This window comes from Eumetopias jubatus, unplaced genomic scaffold, assembly GCF_037043125.1.
Source record: "Eumetopias jubatus isolate StellerSeaLion01/CBP00866 unplaced genomic scaffold, mEumJub1_p1.0 scaffold_3, whole genome shotgun sequence".
Lineage (NCBI taxonomy): Eukaryota > Metazoa > Chordata > Mammalia > Carnivora > Otariidae > Eumetopias > Eumetopias jubatus.
In genome coordinates, this window is record NW_028274809.1 from 9,658,604 (window position 1) to 9,680,142 (window position 21,539).

General features: G+C 43.5%; 1 protein-coding gene and 1 pseudogene across 8 annotated transcripts in view; one reads left to right on the forward strand and one right to left on the reverse strand.

Annotated features, from left to right (window-relative positions):
* The window catches only part of LOC114210767 (nuclear body protein SP140-like protein), a 48,795-nt gene that overhangs the window by 20,164 nt on the left and 7,092 nt on the right, over positions 1 to 21,539 (forward strand). For 5 of the 8 annotated variants that reach the window (XM_028105089.2, XM_028105091.2, XM_028105095.2 and 2 more), the window contains 2 exons: positions 9,303 to 9,344; positions 20,965 to 21,121. In XM_028105089.2, coding sequence (XP_027960890.1) covers positions 9,303 to 9,344; positions 20,965 to 21,121 — 199 coding nt within the window. Of the gene's footprint in view, positions 1 to 9,302; positions 9,345 to 10,789; positions 10,892 to 19,714; positions 19,872 to 20,964; positions 21,122 to 21,539 lie in introns of those variants that run through there. The other 3 variants (XM_088021516.1, XM_088021517.1, XM_028105092.2) reach the window with 3 other exon arrangements.
* On the reverse strand, positions 19,063 to 19,346 carry LOC148164660 (bcl-2-interacting killer-like; annotated as a pseudogene).

The window sequence follows — 21,539 nt, forward strand, 5'->3', positions numbered from 1 at the left end:
CAACAATGGTGTAGCATGTCTTTTTCATGCTCTGCTTCTCGCTGTCTTCCTCTTCTGATTTCAAGGGCTTATGTGATTATGTTGGGTTCTCCTGGATAATGCAGGATAATCTCCCTATTTTAAGAGCAGCTAATTAGTAAACAATTACACCTACAAAGTCCCTTTTGCTCTGCAAGGTAACACAACCATGTGTGTGACACCAGAAGGAGAAGGTCATGGGAGCCAAAATTCTGCCTGCCCCAAAAGACCATAGAGGTCGGTTTTCCTAGATGAAAGGACTGGCCTGGTTCAAAAGTATGGTCAGACCTCACTTCTTGGGAGACATAAAATTGCTTTCAATGGACAGTTTTTCCCACTTGGAGGAAACAAGGATTGTGATATCACCACGATGCAGACACAATGTATATTCCAGGCAGTGGGGATGGAACAGAGAATAGAGCAGGGAGCGCCCATCCTGCGGGCAGAGCTGAGCAAACTCACACCAATTGCATGAGGACTCCGAGATGCCCCTGGGAAGGTGTTGGGGGCCATCTCAACCTACCATCAAGACATTACAACAGGAGCTCAAGCAGAAACAATGAGTGAGACAGAGAGCAGGAAATGGTGTGGACTTTGGGAAGGCTGTAGGAGAGACCTTCCATTTAGGGGAGGGAAGGGTCAGGTGGGATAAAGAAATAGTGAGACAGCTGAGAAAGAGAACGAAGGGAAGACAGTGGTGGACCCAGAGTAAAGGATGTAGGAGACAGAAACATAAGGGCAGAAAACCTCGTGGCAAGAGGAGTATTCTAATTCCAAAGGAAATTGTTGTGAATATTACTTAAATCAAGTTTTTGGATGTTCTGGCAATATCCATAGCCTCCAGCTGGTCCGAGGTATAGGGATAGGGGACAAGGCTCATAGCAGACCTGCAACGTGCCCTTGTCTTCCCCCACAGAGACTGTGGAAGTTTCCAGCATCTCACGGCTTCTTCTCCACTCTCTTCTCTGCCTGACAGATTCCTCTGCACTCTGGGAGCTGGCTGGGCTACAGGCAGAGGACCTGGGAATTCCCAGCAGTCATTGCCCCCAGGAACACCCCAACCAGTGGGGATGGGAGCAAGCATAGGGATGCTGTCACCTTGCCCCTTGGGGGCCAGTGCTGAATGGTAGGGGACAGTTTCTCAGAGTTCCCTGTGGGATGGAGCCCCAGATGTCCTTTTCCTTGCGACTGGGTCATTTGCTGGCATTTCTCCCTCCCGTCTCGCCCTCTTTGTCACATTTGTGTCTTGGACCATCTCACAAGTAAATCACCTGTCCCCAGGTCCTTGCCCCAGTCCTTGTGGGGGAGCTAGAACCCCACTTCTACCTATCTTAGGTTTTTGGCTGGGGCTCTTTAACAAAGAGATTAGCAAGAGGAAAACAGTTTATGGACTGCTGCAGCACACACCATGTGGGAAAAACCTCTATAAAAAGTAACCCAAAGGGGGCGCCTGGGTGGCTCAGTTGGTTAATCGACTGCCTTCGGCTCAGGTCATGATCCTGGAGTCCCGGGATCGAGTCCCACATCGGGCTCCCTGCTGAGCAGGGAGTCTGCTTCTCCCTCTGAACCTCTTGCCTCTCGTGCTCTCTGTCTCTCATTCTCTCTCTCTCTCAAATAAATAAATAAAATCTTTAAAAAAAAAAAAGTAACCCAAAGCTGTGGCTTAGAACCCTGGTTTATTAGCATCTTCAACAAAGAACAAAAATCTGCAGAGAAATGACTGGACGGAGGAAAGCAATTTTAGGCTCCCAAGGGGGCTTGCCATAGGAAGGTAAATACATGGGAGGCCACTGGCGGGGTAAGTTTGTTTGCAGATTCCTCTAGTGCTGATTAAGTCCATCTCCAGTACACGGAGAATTCATATCTGGGACAGAAAGCTTTTCCCATTTGCAGCTTCCTAGTCGCTTTCGGCTTAAAATAAATTTTATGTTGAAGAGGCATATTTGGGGTGACATAGGTGGTTCCTTTCCCCTGCCTCTGGGGGACCCTGAACTAGCACGGGGCCATGGGTCTCCCCTACTCCCCGCAAAACCTCTTGTATTATAAGCAGATCTTAGAATGGATCCAGGGTGGGTCACAGAAATCCAGGGAGGGGGCCTTGTATACCAGTTCGGTAACTTTGGCTTTTACTCTGAGCAAGGTGGGAAACCTGGGAGGGTTTTAAGCAAAGGCGTGACAAAAGACTCACATCTTTAAGGATCATTCTAGCTCCAGGCAGAGACGTTAAGTAGGCAACACATGTTCAAATAAGGTCAGATGGGAGAGCCAGCTAGGTGATAGGCTTTGAGAATCCTCAGCTCCTAGATGGTATCGGACAGAAGCTGTGAGGCTGGGTGAAATCTTGGAGCAATGAGCATAGTCGGGAAAGGGAAGAAGTCCAAGAATTAAACCTGGGGCATGTCCTCATTTATGGGGAGGAACCAGCAAGGGACTGGGGAAAAGCAACAGGAGAGGTAGGAGGAAATCCAGGAGAGGGTCAAGTCTTGGAAGTCCAGCACAAAACTTGTGTAAACAGTGGCGAGGAGGGGAGGGGCTTGGGAGGGTGACCAGTTTCGTCCAACACTGCCATGAGTTTAGGTTAGATTAAGAATTCAGCAACATAAAGTTTGCTCCTGACCTTGACAAGAGCCGTGCTGGTGACTGGTGGGGTGAGAGCCTTACTGAGCTGGCTCAAGAGAGAAGGGAGGACAGGATGTGCAGAGATTGAATAGAGACCTCTCTTTGGGGCATTTTGCTGTAAAGGCAAGATGAGAAATAGGGCAGTAGCTGGAGGGGGTAATGGGACAGAAAAGGGCATTTTTAGAACAAGAGAAACGTGTTTTTATGCTGCTGAGAGGGACCCATTATAGTGGGAGACCTGAGGATGCAGTAGGCGGAGGGTAGAATTGCTGGGTTGAGTATTTAAGAAGGAATGGGGTTCACTGTGCAAGTAGGTGGTGTTCCTTAGCTGGGGACACAAGGCAACCTAATAAAATATTACATATGACGGTCCCATTGTAAACACTATAACAACACCTCACAAAGAAACAAAAGGTATGTATCAGAGTCCCTTCCCCTATGGATGACTCCACTCTGTTAGGATGATTTTGCAAATGCAAATTTATGTCACAGCTCAAGTGTTGCCTCCTTAAAGAAGCCTTCCCAACCCCCACAACCTGTCAAATCACCCTGTTTGATTGTCCTCGTAGCCTTATTCACCATCTGAAAATAGCTTGTTAATCAATTGACTAATCGATCAACCAGTCAATTAATTCTTTGATCTCCTCCTCCTTGAAACATATGCTCTGCAAGGGCTATGGCCTTGATTGTTTAGTTTGCTGCTGTATTCCAAAAAATAGTGGTTGGCCAGTGTATACAGGTAGACCAATTCTCTGGAGAAAAAAAATCCAAACCCTCCAAAACAACATTGAATTATAGCATTTGCTCATTCCTATGTGTAAACATTCTTACCATGGCCAATTTCAAGCTACCACCATGACATCAGTGAACGAGAAGCGAGGAAGAAAGGAGCACAGTTGGCTCTCATGAACGGGTACAAGCCAGCTGCATCATATTTGGCACAAGGGCAGTTCTCAATCAGTATTGGTTGAATGAAAGAATAAGTGAATTATCATTCACTTGAGCCATTATTCCATGAAAGGTAAGCCTCTGGATATTCCTGGAAGGTTTCTGTTTTTCTTGTTGCCTTTTAATCCTTTGTCTCTGCTCTTTTTCTTCCCTAGGCATTCTGTAGGTTTCCCACATTGCCTTGCTGAAAACCTTCCATGATGCTACTCATACCAAACTTTTACTGAGGGTTTGAGGCAGTGGAGGGGAGTTCTGTCAGGTCCTGACCCTGGAGCATCTTCCTATTTGTCTCTCTGCTCAGGGCTCCAGCTTGCTGGGTTAGTGCAATATTGCTTTCTTTTCCTATCAGCTGCTTCTTTAGAAACTAAGTGTTTTCCTCCAATCCATCTCTTTTTGGGTCCACCCAACTTAAGCTTAGACACCATCTTTCCCTAGCCCCAAACTCATAAATGTGTTCCCTTGCCCCAAAGGACATCTCCCTATTCGGCATCTTGGAGCATCGTCTAGCCTCTTGGAGCATCGTGTTGCAGCAGGGAAAACCCTACTGACCTTCTTTTTATAATGGGTGGGGTGAAATTTGGTTCCCACCTCCTCACCCTTCCCCAACAACCTTACATGTCTCAGAAGGCAAAAATGACTTCAGTGAAGTTATTTTCTTCTTCACTGTAAAAAAAAAAAAAGTCTTTTCTAACAAGAAACAGTCAAAATGGGAAGAGAGACCATTGTAAAAGCTGTCCCTGGGGAATCACACTGAAATGGTTCTACAGCTTTGACTGCAGTCCCTGCTGGTGTTTATGGTCAACAAGACTGTCTTCGGTATTACTCAGAGGGTTCTCCAACTCAAGACTTCAGAAAGACAACACAAGAATTATGGATATGGAAAATCCCAAAGATGAACTTTTGATTCCTCTTCTTGAATGAAAACTTACTTGAGCAGGGCTCTGAAATGTCACTTCTCTGGTCTCACCAGGATTTCTCTTTGGTCATGTCTTGGTTTAGCTAATTCTGATTGTGTGTTAAATGCAGATACCATCCTGCCCTGTTCTGCTCTTTGCAGCTACTTCCTGGTACTGGAGACTCCATTACTCATTGGAAGGAGCACTTTAGCTTCTGTACCTGCAGCAGCTCCAAATGAAATCAAACTGTTTTCCAACTGTGATGAGGAGTGTTTCACTCCAGTGCTCTCTGCAAAATGACCTGTTGCCCATTATTTATAAATTTGGGAATGATGGTTTTTTCCCTCTGTGCATGGTTCTCTGCCTCTCTTTAGCAGTCTTTGCTAGCTGCCTTTGCATTTTCCTGTTTTGTTAATTGTTCACTTGGGCTGTGGTGGGAAGGAATTTATAAGTGTGTTCCTTTCTTGTGATGAATTTTCATTATACAAAAATATGAAGGCCATTCAATTTCCTGTGTGACTCTCTTAAGCCTCTTGCCTAAGGTTAGCAGAATTTCTGTTTTATCACTTTATAGCAAGCTATTAAAACCCTTTGACAACTTTATGAGCTGATTAAACATTCTTCAACTTTTCATTTCTTCTCCAAACAACAATGGAAATAAAAATAGTGACAAAAAATACTATTTATTGAGTACTTACCACAGGCCAAGAATTCTGCTCTTTTCACATGTTTTTAAACTTAATCCTCAGAAAACCCTACAATAATTCCTATTTTAATATAAGGAAACAAACACAGAAAGGAATGTGCCCTAGGTCTCTGAAAGTAAATGACAGATCTAGAAATCAAATCCAGGGCTGGCTGACGTCAAAGTCCTTGCTGGTAACCTTTCCACGAAATTTTGAGATCTTCACTTCCAGGGCCCTTTGGAGCCAAATTGTTCTCTGGGCTGGAGCACCAATGACAAGAGCCACACTCACCTTAGTCGTGATAAAATTAACCCGAGGGCTAAGTCCTGCTCAAGGGATGGAAGATATCTACCTTTAGACCTCTTGTGCTATAACAACTTCTATCTCATTGATCAGTGCCTATTGAGATTGCTTCTTTAAAAATTATTTACCTGGAGGGGCCCCTGGGTGGCACAATTAGGTGTCTGACTCTTGGTTTCGGCTCAGGTCATGATCTCAAGGTTGTGAGATTGAGCCCTGTGTTCATCCTTATGCTAAGTGTGGAGTCTGCATAAAACTCTCTCTCCCTCTCCCTCTGCCCCTCACCCTACTTGCTCTCTCTCTCTCTCTCTCTCTAAAATAAATAAATATATCTTTAAGAAAATTATTTACATGGAGTCCAAAGAGATACCCAGCAATATGGAAAGTATTTATTATACTGTAATAGGTGGTCCAAGAGGACTAATGTTAGAGAAATGGACTTGGGATTCACCACAATGATGATGGTAGTAGTGGTAATAATGGTGGTGGTGGTGGTGATGGTGTTGTTATTGTTTGTGTTGTTGATGGTGGTGGTGGTGGCTGTAGCAATGCTGTTATTGTGGTTGTTGGTGTTGGTGGTGGTGTCAGTGCTGTTGGTGGTGATGATGATGATGGTGGTGGTGGTGGTGTTGCCGGTGGTGGTGTTAGTGTTGTTGTTGTTGGGTGGTGATAGTGATGATGTTGGGGTTGGTGTTGTTGGTGGTGGTGATAGTGATGGTGTTGGTGTTGGTGTTGGTGGTGATAGTGGTGGTGTTGGTGTTGGTGGTGGTGATAGTGATGGTGTTGGTGTTGGTGGTGGTGGTGATAGTGATGGTGTTGGTGTTGGTGTAGGTGGTGGTGGTGATAGTGATGATGTTGGTGGTGGTGGTGGTGGTGGTGGTGGTGGTGGTGGTGATAGTGATGGTGTTGGTGTTGGTGGTGGTGATAGTGATGGTGTTGGTGTTGTTGGTGTTGGTGGTGATGGTAGTGATGGTGTTGGTGTTGGTGGTGTTGGTGTTGGTGTTGGTGGTGATAGTGATGGTGTTGGGGGTGGTGGTGGTGTTGTTGTTGGTGGTGGTGATAGTGATGGTGTTGGTGTTGGTGGTGCGATAGTGATGGTGTTGGTGGTGTTGGTGTTGGTGGTGATGGTAGTGATGGTGTTGGTGTTGGTGGTGTTGGTGTTGGTGGTGGTGGTGATAAGTGATGGTGTTGGGGGTGGTGTTGGTGTTGGTGGTGTCAGTGGTGGTGGTGTGATTGTGGTGGTGATTTTTTTAAGTCTAGATTTATTTCTTGACTCAATAGCCAAAGTGTCAGATCTTGGACTTTTCTTAGATGTTTTAATTTCTCTGAAAGGTGCAAAGAGCTATCTTTCCTGGTTATGTTCAGTTTATAATTGAAAGCTCTTTCTCTAAAATCAAACTATATTCCAGACATACCTTCTTTTTTGAGGACTTGGTAGAGATGCAAATTTTTGGCCCCACCCCTGGCCTACTGAGCCCGAACCTCTGTGGGTAGGACCTAGCAGTCTGTGTTTTAAGAATCTCTCTAGGTGGGGCGCCCGGGTGGCTCAGTGGTTAAGTGTCTGCCTTCGGCTCAGGTCATGATCCCAGGGTCCTGGGATCGAGCCCCACATCAGGCTCCCTGCTTTGTGAGAAGCCTCCTTCTCCCTCTGCCACTCCCCCTGCTTGTGTTCCCTCTCTGTCAAATAAATAAATAAAATCTTAAAAAAAAAAAGAAGAATCCCTCTAGGTAACTCTGATGCTTGCTCAAGTTTGAGAACCACTAGCGTAGACACTTACACTGCTCATCTTGTGCCACCTGCTCTTCTAGGCAACCTCAACCGCTCCCATGGTTTCGATGACTTCCAAATGTCTGCAGCCTAGACCTGCTTTCTGAGTTCTCAACTCAATATATCTACCCACCCTGCTGAGTAGATTTGATATCTCTGCTTGGATATATCACCAGCACTTCAAACTCAGCATCTTAATGAACAATTTGTGTTCCACCTTAAATGTCATTTTCTCATTGGACTATGTTTGGCCTGCTAACTCTGTCTTTGCATTTTATTAAAATTCCTTGTTTAAACTGTGCTTCCTCTGCCACACCAGAGCTTGGCAAAGGCAGGGATTGGATCTGTCTGGGGATGGCTTACTTGCGAACGCAACTAATATTTACTGAACGAATGAATGAAGGCTCTTATATTCCCTATACCAGGGTTATGGACTGAACTGATATGTTGAAGCCCTAATCCCCAATGTGACTGTCTTTGGAGACAGGGCCCAAAGGAGGCAATAAAGGTTAAATGAAGTCATAAAGGTGGGGCCTAAACTTGATAGGGCTGGTGGCCTTTTAAGAGTAGGAAGGGACAGTAGAGATTTCTCTCTCTATCTCCATGCCTGTACACAGGAAAGGCCATGTAAAGACACAGTAAGAAGGTGGCCATCTCTAAGCCAGGAAGAGAGCTCTCACCAGAAACCAAATTTACTGCCAACTTGATCATGGACATCCAGCCTCCAAGACTGTGAGAAAATAAAACCTGTTGACTAAGCCACCTAGTTGATGGTATTTTGTTATGGCTGCCTGAGCAGACTAACACAGCAGGGATTGACCAACGATGGCCCATGTGCCAAATCCAGCCCACTGCCTGTTTTGAAAGTTTTATTGAAACTTAGCCACATGATTTTTTAAAAAGATTTATTTATTTTTATTTTAAAGAGAGAGAGAGAGTGTTAGTGGAGGGAGGAGCAGAGGGAGAGGAAGAGAGAGAATCCTCAAGCAGACTCCCCACTGAGCACAGGGCCCAATGCAGGACTCGATCCCAGGACTCTGAGAACATGACCTGAGCTGAAATCAAGAGTTGGACACTCCAAAGACTGAGTCACCCAGGCACCCAAACACAGCCACATGATTTGTTATGTGCTGTCTATGATGCTTTTTTGCTACAGTGACTGAGTAGTTGGTGCAGATACCTTCTGAGTCTGTCAAGCCTAAAATGTTTACTATCTGGTCCTTTATAGAACAAGTTTGCTCCAGGCCCACCCTCATGTGTCTCCAGAAAGGCCAGCTGCATGTGCTCTTCTTTGTTATCCCATAGTGAGCCCTCTGGGATGCCGGCCTGGCTCAGTGGGACCTCAGTGGCCCCACAACTAGCATAAACATACCTGATGCAAAGACAATGTCGTAGGGGAAAACCAGCCGTGGGCTCAGAATTCATAAATGAGTTTGGCATTTATCTGAACAAAGGAGGAGGGAAATGCTCACAGCCAGAGGCTGGGGACCATCATGCCCCAGTTCCTTACCACATCAAATGTACACATCCTATTTCATACATTGTGGAGAAAATGACGAGATCGCTGGTTATTCTTTTTGTGCAGTGCTGGTAATGCAACTTTGGTTGAACTTTTATTGCCCCAGGTATTTTATAACTGTAAGAGGTAGGTTAGCTGGCAGAAAACTGATAATAACATACATGATTCTTATCGGAAAGTTTTGTAAATGAATCTTGACCATAGTAATGCAAAATGAATTTTGTCTGGGCGAGGTACAATTGTTTCCTGTCTGGTAGAAAAGATGACCTCAGATAATTTCTTGCCCAGTAGGATAGTAACCAGTTTTGTACATATTAACAAATTCATTTCAGCATTCCTTTGACTCGCCTGACATAAATCTCAGTTCTTCCAAATCTCCTTTGAACCAGTTTTAATATCTTTCTGGGTCCCTCGTTAATTAATGAATTGAATAAAACCACTGGTACATGTTCAGTTTATATTTGTATAAAGTTGTTTTTTACTTTTTTATTTTTTGAAAATACTAACATGACTGCAACCTGTTCACCCCTCCATGGATTGCTCTGAAGTGAACTGTCCGGGAAAAGCTTCATGCCATGCAGGTGCGGAAGGTAAGACCTAGTGGCCCTTAGCACAGGGCAGATCAATGGAACACTGTGGTTCAAGTTAACACTCTTCCAAAAGGCCATATGGAAAGAATACCAATAGCACACATTTGAAAGAAGTGACAGTATTTGTCCAGGAAAACATTTAGGATTTATAAAGTGTTTTTAATATTTGTGCTGGGGAGAAACAGATTAAAGATTTCTTAGTTACTCAGGATTTTAACTTTCAGGATTTGGGACATGAAGTTCTTTTGTTTATGGAGGCTGCTGTCCTCTTCATATGGCAGGGGAGACAGGTTAGCTCCAGACACTGTTACCCCTGCTCCAGATACTTGCTTGTTCCTGGCAGATGCTCTATGTAAACATCATTTCCTGGGTCCGGAGCTATGTCGCCGTCTTAGTTATGGTTATCAGTCTGAGAAGACCCACCCTGAGCTCTGTAGGCGACACCTCACGAATATACGAAGTGTTTGGTTCTTCTATCTACTCCATATTTCACAAAGAGAGCTCCCACCTGGTAAAGAGGGCCCTTGTTACGACACCTCTGGTGTGGAGCCACTTCTCTACCACACAAGATCTCCAGACCAATGGTCAGATGCTCTGCATTAACCTTTGCTAGAAAATACTTGGGACACTACCAGGGATGAAGCCCCCCGATGGCGTCTACTTAATATAATCTACTTCACGTCTCCCCTTAGAAAACAACTGTCTTCTGTGGTTATACTCACCTTAATACTCAGCCCTTTCTTCTCTGTTCAAGTAACCAGTGAGATTCTACTTTCGGGAAGTACTCAGAGTGAAGAATCCGTAGGGCAAGCCACTGGAAGCCAACAGGCTCTGTGCTATGGTGGAGGCTGTCCAGAGGAGTTTCCAGAAGCCATCTCACTGCTCTGACACTTCAGATACCCCCTCACTCACTGCATGAGTCTTCAGAGCATTTCAGCCTAAGGGGGATATCCAGAGGTCAGGGATACCTTGTCCTTGGGGAACCCTAAACTCAGGGAAGATTCCAAGGTCCTAGGAAAATGGACAGCTCAGAGTGTGGGTAGGAAAGAGTCAAAGACTCAGGGCTCCCTCACAATTTGAACGAAGACTTTTCTGTCTGGGTCAGGAAAACCATCTCATGCACCAATTCCTTATGTTATTTCATTCTTACCTAGAAGGACATAATGGCACTTCTAGCCCTGATATTGAGCTATTTGGTTAGAGGTTGAGAAGAGAGTTCTATTTTTCCAGGATGGACAACAGGATGAATTCAGAGCAAAGAGTACAAGATAGTGCTCAAGGGGACGTGCAATAGCAAGATTCTGCCACGAGAGGGCAGTGTAGATTTTTCTAGCGAATTTGGAGAGCAGAAAAGGGTACAGAAAGGAAGGGGTGGGGAGCTGGAATGCAAATTTAAAATGAAGTTTCGTCTGCTAAAATTAGAATAAAACCCCACAGTAGTTTCTTTGCTTTCATTTTGCTCTGTACCTCCTGATGAGAACAATCGCCCCGGAAGGCTGGAGTACGTTGCTGAAGGACCCATTGGCATCAGGTCCCTGATTTACGAGGTCTTGGTGGGCAAGGAGTTAGGGAGAGGTGGGCTGGCTAGGGCAGCAGGTGGTGGAGGAGGGCCCTTGAAGGGGCTCGGAACAGTGGTTATTTACTAACTGGGTCAAAAGAATGAACTAGTATCCGCAACTTCAGATACCCCTGCCCATTGCTTGGCTCGGAGGAGCCTCACTTTAGGAGTGGAATTGCTGGGTCAAGCGGTTTTCTACCTTCAATTCTTTGAGCCTCTAAGCTGTTTTCCACAGTGTCTGGACCACTTTACATTTCCATCAGCAGTGCTCCAGGGTTCCAATCTCTCCACATCCTCACCAATACTTGTTATTGTCTGTGTGTGGGTTTTCTTTCGTTTAAAAATGTTTATTACAGCCATCCTAGTAGGTATGAAGTGGTATCTCCATGTGGTTTTGATTTACATTTTCATAAGGATTAATGATGTTGAGCATCTTTTCATGGGCTTATGGATCATTTATATATTTTCCTTGGAGACATATTTACTTGTTTGCTCATGTTGCATCGACGTATTTGTGGTGTTTTGTTGTTGTTAAGCTTCAGAAGTTCTTTATATACTGAGTATGAGCCCCTTCCCAGATATATGATTTGAAAACATTTTTTCCCATTCTATGGTTGTCTTTTCGTTTTCTTTTTCATTATTTAAAAAGTATTTATTTTTTAATTATAGTTGACATACAATACTATATTAGTTTCAGGTGTACAACATAGTGATTTGACATTTTTATAGATTATGAATGCTCACCATGGTTAAGTGTAGCTCCCATCTGTCACTTTACAAAGTTATTATATTATTGTCTATATTCTCTATGCTGTACTTTTCATCCTCATGACTTAGTTATTTTATAACAGGAAGTTTTTACTTCTTAATCCCCTTCCCCTATTTTGCTCATCGCCCCCCCCCCCCACATCCCCTCTGGTGACCACCAGTTTTTTTCCTGTATTTATGAGTCTGTTTCTATTTTGTTTTGCTCGTTCATTTGTTTTTGTAAGGTGGTCCAGCCGCTGTGGAAGACAGCTTTGTTTTTTTTGTTTTTTAGGTTCCACATATAAGTGAAATCATATGGTACTTATTTTTCCATCTGACTTACTTGACTCAATGTAATACCCTCTAGGCCCATCCATGTTGCTGAAAATGGCAAAGATTTCCTTCTTTTTTATGGCTGAGTAATATTCCATTGTGTGTGTGTGTATTCATATATATACACCACATCTTCTTTATCCATCCATTTATTGATGGACACTTAGGTTGCTTCCATATCTTGGCGGCTGTAAATAATGCTGCAATGAACATAAGGGCACATATATCTTCTTGAACTAGTGCTTTTGTTTTCTTCAGGTAAATATCCAGAAGTGGAATTGCTGGATCATATGGTATTTCTATTTTTAATTGTTTGAGAAACCTCTATATTGTTTTTCCATAGTGGCTGCACCAGTTTATATTCCCACCAGCAGTGCATGAGCTTTTCTTGTCTTTTTGATATTGACCATTCTAACAGATGTGAGGTGATATCTCTTTGTAGTTTTTATTTGCATTTCCCTGATGAGCATCTTTTCATGTGTCTATTGACCGTCTGTATGTCTCCATTGGAAAAATGTCTATTCGGGTGCTCTGCCCGTTTTTAAATTGGATTTTTTTTTTTTTTTGGTGTTGAGTTGTATGAGCTCTTTATGTATTTTGGATATTAACCTCTTATTGGATATATCATTTGCAAATACCTTCCCCCATGCAGTAAGTTGCCTTTTCATTTTGTTGATGGTTTCCCTCTTTGTGTTTGTTATAGTGAATAGAAACACAACAGATTTCTGTATAGTAATTTTGTATCCTGCAACTCTACTGAATTTATTAGTTCTAATAGTTTTTGATAGAGTCCCGAGGGTTTTCCATATATAGTGTCATGTCATCTGCAAATAATGACAGTTTTACTGCTTCTGTACCAGTTGAATGCCTTTTCTTTCTTTCTCTCGCCTGATTGTTGTGGCTAGGGCTTCCTGTACTATGTTGAATATGTTGGTCTTTCTTGTCTTGTTCCTGATCTTAGAGGAAAAGCTTTTAGCTTTTTACTATTGAGTATGATGTAGCTGTGGGTTTGTCTTTTCATTTTCTTGATAATATATTTTGATGCACAAAAGGTCTTAATTTTGATGAAGTCTAATTTATCTATTTCCTCTTGTTGTCTGTGCTTTTGGTGTCATATCCATGAAACAATTGCCAAATCCAGTGTTATGAAGACTTTCCCCAATGTTTTGTTCTAAGAATTTTGTAGTTTTGCCTTGGTGTTGGGTCTTTGATCTATTTTGAGTTAATTTTTACATATTTGGGGCTTTTTGCATGTGGATGTCCTGTTTTCCCAGCATCTGTTGTTGAAAAGACTATCCTTTCCTTATTGAATGGTCATGGTGCCCTTGCTGAAAATCTGTGACCATATGTGTGAGGGTTTATTTCTGGTCTATTTTATTTTACTGATCCATATGTCTGTCCTTAGGCCAGTGCCATAATGTTTCAATTACTGTAGCTTTGTACTGCATTTCAAAGTTGGAACGTGTGAGTCTTCCAAATTAATTCTTTTTCAAGATTGTTTTGGCTATTCAGGGTCAATCGCAATTCCATATAAATTTGAGAATCAGCTTTTCCATCTTTGTGAAAAGGCTTTTAGAATTTTTTTTTTTTTTAAGGGATTGTGATGAACTGAAAGATTGCTTTGGGTAGTTTTGACATCATAAAAGGTTAAGTCTTCCAATCCATGGGTGCCTGGCTCAGTCGGTTAAGCGGCTGCCTTCGGTTCAGATCATGATCCCAGGGTCCTGGGATGGAGTCCCACATCGGGCTCCCTGCTCAGCAGGGAGTCTCCTTCTCCCTCTGCCTGCCGCTCCCCCTGCTTGTGCTCTCTCTCTCTCTCAGTCAAATATGTAAAGAAAATCTTAGAAAAAAATCTTCCAATCCATGAACATGGGATTTGTTTCCATTTATTTAGGACTTCTTTAATTTCTTTCAGCAATGTTTGGTAGTTTTTAGCATACCATGGGAGTCTTTCACTTCCTTAGTTAGATTTATTTTGAAGTATTTACTTCTTTTGGATGATATGTAGATAGAATTGCTTCCTTAATATATATATTTTTAATTGTTGATGTATAACTCTGGGTGTGGATCAGCCTGAAGAGAAAGCTTAGGGTCTTTTCAGGTCTTTTCTGAGCCTGCATCTGTCCCTGGACAGATGTGCAGTGGCTTTCTGTTCTTTTCTTTCTTTCTTTCTTTCTTTCTTTCTTTCTTTCTTTCTTTCTTTCTTTCTTTCTTTCTTTCTTTCTTTCTCTTTCTTTCCTTTTTCCTTCCTTTCTTTTTTTTTTTTTAAGATTTTATTTATTTACTTGAGAGAGAGAGTATGAACACAGAGGGAGAAGGAGAGGCAGACCCCCGCTGAGCAGGGAGCCCGATGCAAGACTCCACCCCAGGACCCTGGGATCATGACCTGAGCAACGGTGCACACTTAACTGAACAAGCCACCCTGGCGCCCCGCAGGGCTTTCTAAGTTCTGCTGTGTACGATTGCTTTTGAAGGTCTGAATCATAAATGTCTGGCTTCCAAAAGGGAAGAAAGAGGAAAAAAAAAACCCAATCAAACAAAAAACCAGGTGCAACTCCTGTAAGTCTCCAGTAAACCACCCCAGCCACTGGGAGTGCACCAATGGCAGCCTGCTTCTGTACCTACACCTCAGCAATGAAGAGCTCTTGTCAGCAATCAGGACACAGAACCCTAATATTTGGAGGACCAATTCCTTATTGGCCATCATGGCTGCAACAAACCACTCTAGAAATGTGGGCACAGCTGGCCTCTGCTGGGCTTAGGGCTGCGGGATGGATAGCTCCTGTAGTGCTAACGGCAGAAATTGGCCAAATTTAGCCAGACTTTCCTGGTCAGGCTTTACCCTGGAAGCTGCAAGCATTCAAGTACACTCTCTAGTGCCGACGTGGTGCCTTCAGATGGTTTCTGCTAGTATGGTTGCTGTCTGAGTGGAGAGACAGGTTTCTGGCATTTCCTATTTTGCTATCTTTCCTGACATCCCCTCCCATTATTAAGTCCCATAAGTAAAATTAAAGAACCACAGTGAAATCTCCCCTGGTTTTTAGGCTAGTCTCCCACAGAAATTATAGCCCCCAGATTCCCTCTGGCTGATGTCCTTGTTGTGCTCAGACTTAGCTGCAGAGGACGGGGTGCAGTCCAGACTCTCACTGCTCTGGCCGTAGCAGCCCACGCTCCTCTTGGCACTGCCGACCTAGGTGCGTCCAACCCTCTGGCCTCTTGTGTGTCCCACATCTCTTAATTCCAAGAGACAAGAGGGTAACCAGAATAATAAGAATTAATAATAAGAATACGAATATAAATTATGTAAATATAAGAATATAATTAATAATAATAATAATAATAATAATAATATCACAAGTCTGGTTCCAACCCACAAAGGAAAAAAAAGAAAAACCAACCCAGCACAAGCTGATTTGTAGCCGAGCTAGTAATGTATAATCTGTGACAATTCCTTGATCCCAGGACTCTATGGCCACAGACTCTAGCAGACTTCTAATCTGGGTTGTGGGGAAGAGACAGATCAAACTATAGAGGGAAGAAAAGCCACCAGTCCGTGTTGAGAGCCCATTGCAGAACTTAATTTTAACTGGGGATAGTTCCCACTTGAAGGTCGATTGTGGCGCTCTGTTGCCCATATCCTGGGGGAAATCTGAATGTCTGAATGGGTTCTTTTTTTTTTCAGAAAGTGGCATTTGTTTTCTTGCCAGTGACAGTAACCCCTGTTCCCAAGGTTTCTTGGGACTCCCTTTTTCCATGCAGAATCCATGCTGGATATTTAAAACCTCTGGATTTCTACTTGCCCTTTGAACCTTGTGTTCTGGCACACAATGGTGAGTCAGTGTTGGACCTGTCCAGGGAGGCAGTTTCATTTATAACAGGCACCATCTCCAAGCAAAGGCTAATGCTATGTGTTTCCCTTGGTTTCTGTGGGGGATTTAAGGGGATCCGATAATAACGCCTTTTACATGCTACATTTCAAAAGCCACTGAAGAGAGAGAGAAGTCAGGTAGTCGGAGATCCTAACATCAGCGTTGTTATGAATCAAACCTAGATTGGGAGATGTGTCACAGCAATGAGTTTTCTCAAACTGGGCACCATGATTAGGGACCTCACCGCCGGCAGGCAGGGCCTGCTCTCACAACGCCTACACCTGGAGCACCGGCTTAGGGGCCTCCTTTCTGCCCCTGGGCTGGTTCCAGCGAGACCGGCAGGCAGAGCCCATACCTTATAGGCTGTGCTTCTTCTCCAGAAACATCTAAGAGCTTACCTCTCATGGGAGGGAGGGGGGTACAACCAGACACCAGGAGTCAGGCTGACTGATGCCCCTCTCCTGGAAGGAGACACTGGCAACTGGGAATGAATGTCCCCACCCAAATTTCCCTTCCTGCCCTTTGCTTCCCATTCTCATCCCCCAGAGGAAGCCCAGACACTGTTCCACAGCTAAGTGGCCGCTACTCTTGCTGCTGCCCCCTACCTTGAATTCTGCCTCCTGCTCTGGGTAATAAAACCTTTGGCTCAGCTCAGACTCATCCCGCAACAGGAAACCCTGCACTAATGCTGCTCTTGGTGAAGCTGACAAAAATGGTTACCTCCGTGGTCCAGGAGGGACCAGCATCTCTGCTGGCCCAAATCTTCCTCTGCTGCTGACTGGTCCAGGCTTGGGATAATCTGAGCTGTCCCCGGGGGAGTGGAAATGTCCCACGTCATGAAAAGGCCTCCAGTATTACACACTCCCTTCAAGTTCCAGCTGGATCTTTCGAAGCTCAACCTGCTTCTTAGGTTCTTCCTGGTCTTCTACGTGTGGTCTATGCTGTTCCTGAGAGCAGAGCATCTTCTATCTTTTCTACCCTTCCCATCTTGACTACTAGGCCAAAACCTTGTCCTTAAACAGATTTCTTTTGATTTCATAAGCCTTTTTTTCTTCACATACTAGATTTCCAGGATTTTAAAAGTGAAGATACTTTCCGTTACAAGTTAACAGATACCTTGACTCAAATTGGCTTGGAAGTGAGAAGACATTTGTAATGGGAAACCTAGCCGTGGGACACAGGTTTCAGGGTTAGTTGATTCAGTGGCCCAATGATGCCATCAGTCATCTGGGTACTTGTCATCTTTCTGCTCTGATGCCTCAGCACCAGCTCCAACCCACAGCTGTTGGTTCCTCTCGTGGTTATAAGATGGTTGCCAGTGGCAGCTGGGTGACATCCTGCCTTGTTTAGAGCCAAGTGGAGCAAAAGACTGGTTGGTTTTAGACAGAAGCTGTAGGCAAATTTCTAGCAACTCATCGGTCCACACTGGCTTAGTCCTGACCATCCATGAACCGGTGACTGGAAAGGTAGAGGAATGGATTACCACCACTGGTGTGGACGGGTGGTCTGGAGCAGAGGAGTTTTGGGGAGCCAATCTGAATGTCCTCTTTCTTTGAGCTGAGTACTCCCAACATAGATCTGTCGATCTCCTTGACATGTAGGCTTGTATGAATTCTACTGAGATTTCCTTTACCTCAACCGAGAATTGATATCTCTCCTATAGCTTATGAACCCTCGTTCCTTTTTATCTGTCTGCTAATAAATCCACCACATTGTTATGACTAAAGCCACAATCAGTGCTCTGCAGTTCACCACCATAGTCAGCCCTCTTCATGGCACATGGCACATGGCACATGGTTCCATTAATGGAGGAGGGAAGATGGGCCTTGAGATAAGCTTCACCTTCGCTCTTTGAATTTGGCTGGAGTTCCAATGAAGATAAAGGCAAATACAAGTGGAGACAGGTAATACTGACTGTCCACCCATTCCCAGCTTGAATAGCCTGAAGACCAAAGAGATGTGTGTTTCTCAGTGTGGGGTCTACCGACCACAGCCTCACAGCCATGGTCCCACCAAATCTCTCAGACCCTAGTTTTATGTCCTGCCCCCTGTCTCTTTTTATTTTCATTCCAGTTTACATTTAACGTCTACTTATGCATTTTAAGTATTTTATTTTATTTTTTTTTAAAGATTTTATTTATTTATTTGACAGAGAGAGACACAGCGAGAGAGGGAACACAAGCAGGAGGTGTGGGAGGGGGAGAAGCAGGCTCCTGCAGAGCAGGGAGCCCAATGCGGGGCTCGATCCCAGGACCCTGGGAACATGACCTGAGCCGAAGGCAGCCGCTTAACCGACTGAGCCACCCAGGTGCCCCAACATTTTAAGTATTTTAAAGACATTTTAGGGCGCCTGGGTGGCTTAGTCAGTTAAGCATCAGCCTTCGGCTCAGGTCATGATCCCGGGGTCCCGGGTTCGAGTCCCGCATCGGGCTCCCCGCTCCGCGGGGAGTCTGCTTCTCCCTCTGCCCCTCACCCCGCTCGAGCTCGCTCTCCCTCTCAAATAAATAAATAAACAAATAAATAAAATCTTAAAAAAAGATTGTTTACAAAAATAAGGACATTTTAAATACTTTGTCGAATGATGGCAGAGTGTAAATGGAAAAAATCTTTGTGCCCATATTGCATTGTCTTAATTACCGTAACTTTAGAGCAAGTTAAACATTGTTATTCTTTTTCAAGCTTATCTTGGCTAAGTTTGGCCTTTGGCATTTCCATTTATGTTTTAAAATCACTTTGTCAATTTCCACAACAAGCTTACTTGAAACCATCATTTTATTGAGCTCTCTCTACTCCTCAGAAATCTATTCCAGCAGATTTTCTCTTTGACGCGAACATCACAGACAGGGAGGTTATGACCAGCATTCCTCTTGGTTCCCCCCCTATAAGTGGTGGATGAAAGGAAGGCTCCTTCTCTGGAACAGGCCACCACAGAGTGAGCTGGGGTCAGGAGCAGAGCGGGCCCAGGCAGGTTTTGTTGGGGCAGCTAACCAGTAGCAACCCCAGAGTTATGATGAATTCATTCTCTTACCAAAAACAAGAAAAAAAGTAGTATGACTCCTCAGTAGTGTCCCTCAGTAGTGACACTCAGAGTTCAAATATGAGAAGGGGATCAGAAAACAGTTAAAAAGGCCACCTCCAGGGTGGTAGTTGGGGGAGGAGCAAGCCCTGTCCCCCCACCACCCCGAGCGTGCGCCGACCTGCTGCACAGTTACTACAGGAGGTGGAGTCCTCAGCCAAGTACCAGCACCAGCCCAAGCTCTATGGGTAGTACCAACTCTCGCCATGGTTGGGGACACCCTGTCCCTGAGGGTCAGGAGGCTCCAGAACCTTATGTTCTCCCTGGGGTTGGAGACCATCCATAAAACTTCTGAAGACACCCCTCAAGCCTGTCTGGTTGTAGGGGAAGGCCAAGCTATGCATGGCCATGATGGGGAGCTCAGCGATGGGGGACAACATCAATCTCAATTCCATCTCATCCCTTTGAAGACCAGCCATGGAGCCATGTTGCCGGGTTGTCACCATGAGAGGACTTTCAATGGATGTAAACCTTGAGATCGATCATTCTGAGACCTCCCCTGGTTCTAGGACATGCTCATACAGAGAAGCGTCCAAAGACATTTCTTCTCTTGCATTGGTGGTGCCGGTGTTGATGGTGGCAGTGTCCAGAGCACTGGAGCGAGGAAGCCTATTGTCTGCCTCTACTTGCATTTTATTGAAATTATATTGGATCTGTAGGTTAACTGGGAAGAATTTACATTTTAACACTATTTAGTCTTCAAATCCATAAACATGGTATACTTTTGCATTTATTTTGGCTTTCTTTCTTTCTTTTTTTTTTAAGATTTTATTTATTTATTTGACAGAGAGAGACACAGCAAGAGAGGGAACACAAGCACGGGGAGTGGGAGAGGGAGAAGCAGGCTTCCTGCTGAGCAGGGAGCCCGATGCGGGGCTGGATCCCAGGACCCTGGGATCATGACCTGAGCCGAAGGCAGCCGCTTAACCGACTGAGCCACCCAGGTGCCCCTATTTTGGCTTTCTTTAAATTCTCTCAGCGAATGTTTTGTGATTTTCAGTGTAGTGTTACTTACACATCTTTTGTTGGTTTTGTCTTTCTTATTGATGGTTTTCAATGCTTTTAGAAATGATACTGTTTTCTACTTGTGTTTCAACTTGTTTGCTGCAAATATATAGAAATACAATTTATTTTTGCGTGTTGATCTTGAGTCTAGTTACCTTGTTCAATTACTAATTCATTCCAAAATTTGTCTATAAATTCTTTTAGATTTTCTGAGTACACAATCAGCTGCAAATAATAGTGGTTCTATTTCTTCCCTATTAGGTTTAAAAATTGATTTTCTCACCTTACTGCATTGGCTAAAATTTCCAGTAAATGTTAAATAGAAATGGTGACAGTACACATTTCATCCTATTCTCAAATTAAGTGAGAAAGTACTTAATATTTCACCTTTCAGTATGATGTTAGACATAGTTGTTGGTTTTTAGCTTTTTGGATTTTTTATGGTGTATACCCTTTATTAGATTAAGAACGTTACTTTCTTCTTTTAGCTTTCTGAGAGTTAAAAAAATGAAAAGACGTTGAATTTTATCAAGTGCTTTTTCTGGGTCAATTGAAAGTATTATATGGTTTTCTTCTTTAATTTGTCAAAGTGGTGATACACACTCCTTGAGTTTTAAATGTTAAAGAATTCTTCCATTCCCACATTAAGTCCTGCTTAGTCATGATGTATTATCTTTTTTATCTATTGCTGGATTTGATTTGCTAATGTTCTGCAGGAATATATTTTTCCATCTGTGTCCATGAGAGATAGTGACCTGTGCTTTCATTTTTGTAGTGTCTTTCTCAGGTTTTTTGTATCAAGATTATGAGTCCTACTCTAGCAAGTTGGTCTGTGTTCCTGTTTTCTTTTTCACTGACAGAATCTATGTAAGATTGGTAATAGCTTCCCTTAAATGTATGTTTTAAAGAACTCACAAAGGGAGCATCTGGGCCTAGACTTTTCTGTTTGCTTGGTTTTTGTTTGGTTTTGTTGGGTGGGAAGGGCATCTTTCGATCTTGATGTTCATTCTCTCGTCGTATTTTTTTCCTTAGGATGTTTTCAATAGTCCAGAACCAGAAGATTTCTCATGAGGCTCTTTTGAATCACTTCAAGCAAAATAAGGTGGAGATAGCAAACGCAATAACAAAGCCATTTCCTTTCCTTGAAAGCCTCAGAGACCGCTCCTTTATCACGGAAAAAATCTATAAAGTACGTGAAATTTATCATATCCTCCCATGATAACCCAGGCCCACACTAATTATGTGTGGCAACCTGGATTCAAAATTTAGTGTATCGCTAACTGGCTGGTGGCCTTTCTATACTTTTCATGGAAAGACCTTTTTAAGTGAGTTAATCCACCTATAAGGTTGAGGGTGACAGGACAGGCAGTCATTGCTAATGATGCTTCTGTCTTAATCGAAGCCCCTGTCTTCTGTGGGACATGTTGCAGTAAGGTGGATGGGAACAGTGATATGGCTGAATTGAAACTGATAGCTTCTTTTTATATAAAACCTATAGCAATTTATACAATATAACAAAATTAAATAAAATTAAAATAATTAAGAGAATTGAGGCAGTATTCCATTATAAAATCCACTATGTCAAATGAAATCCCCAGGGATTTTGT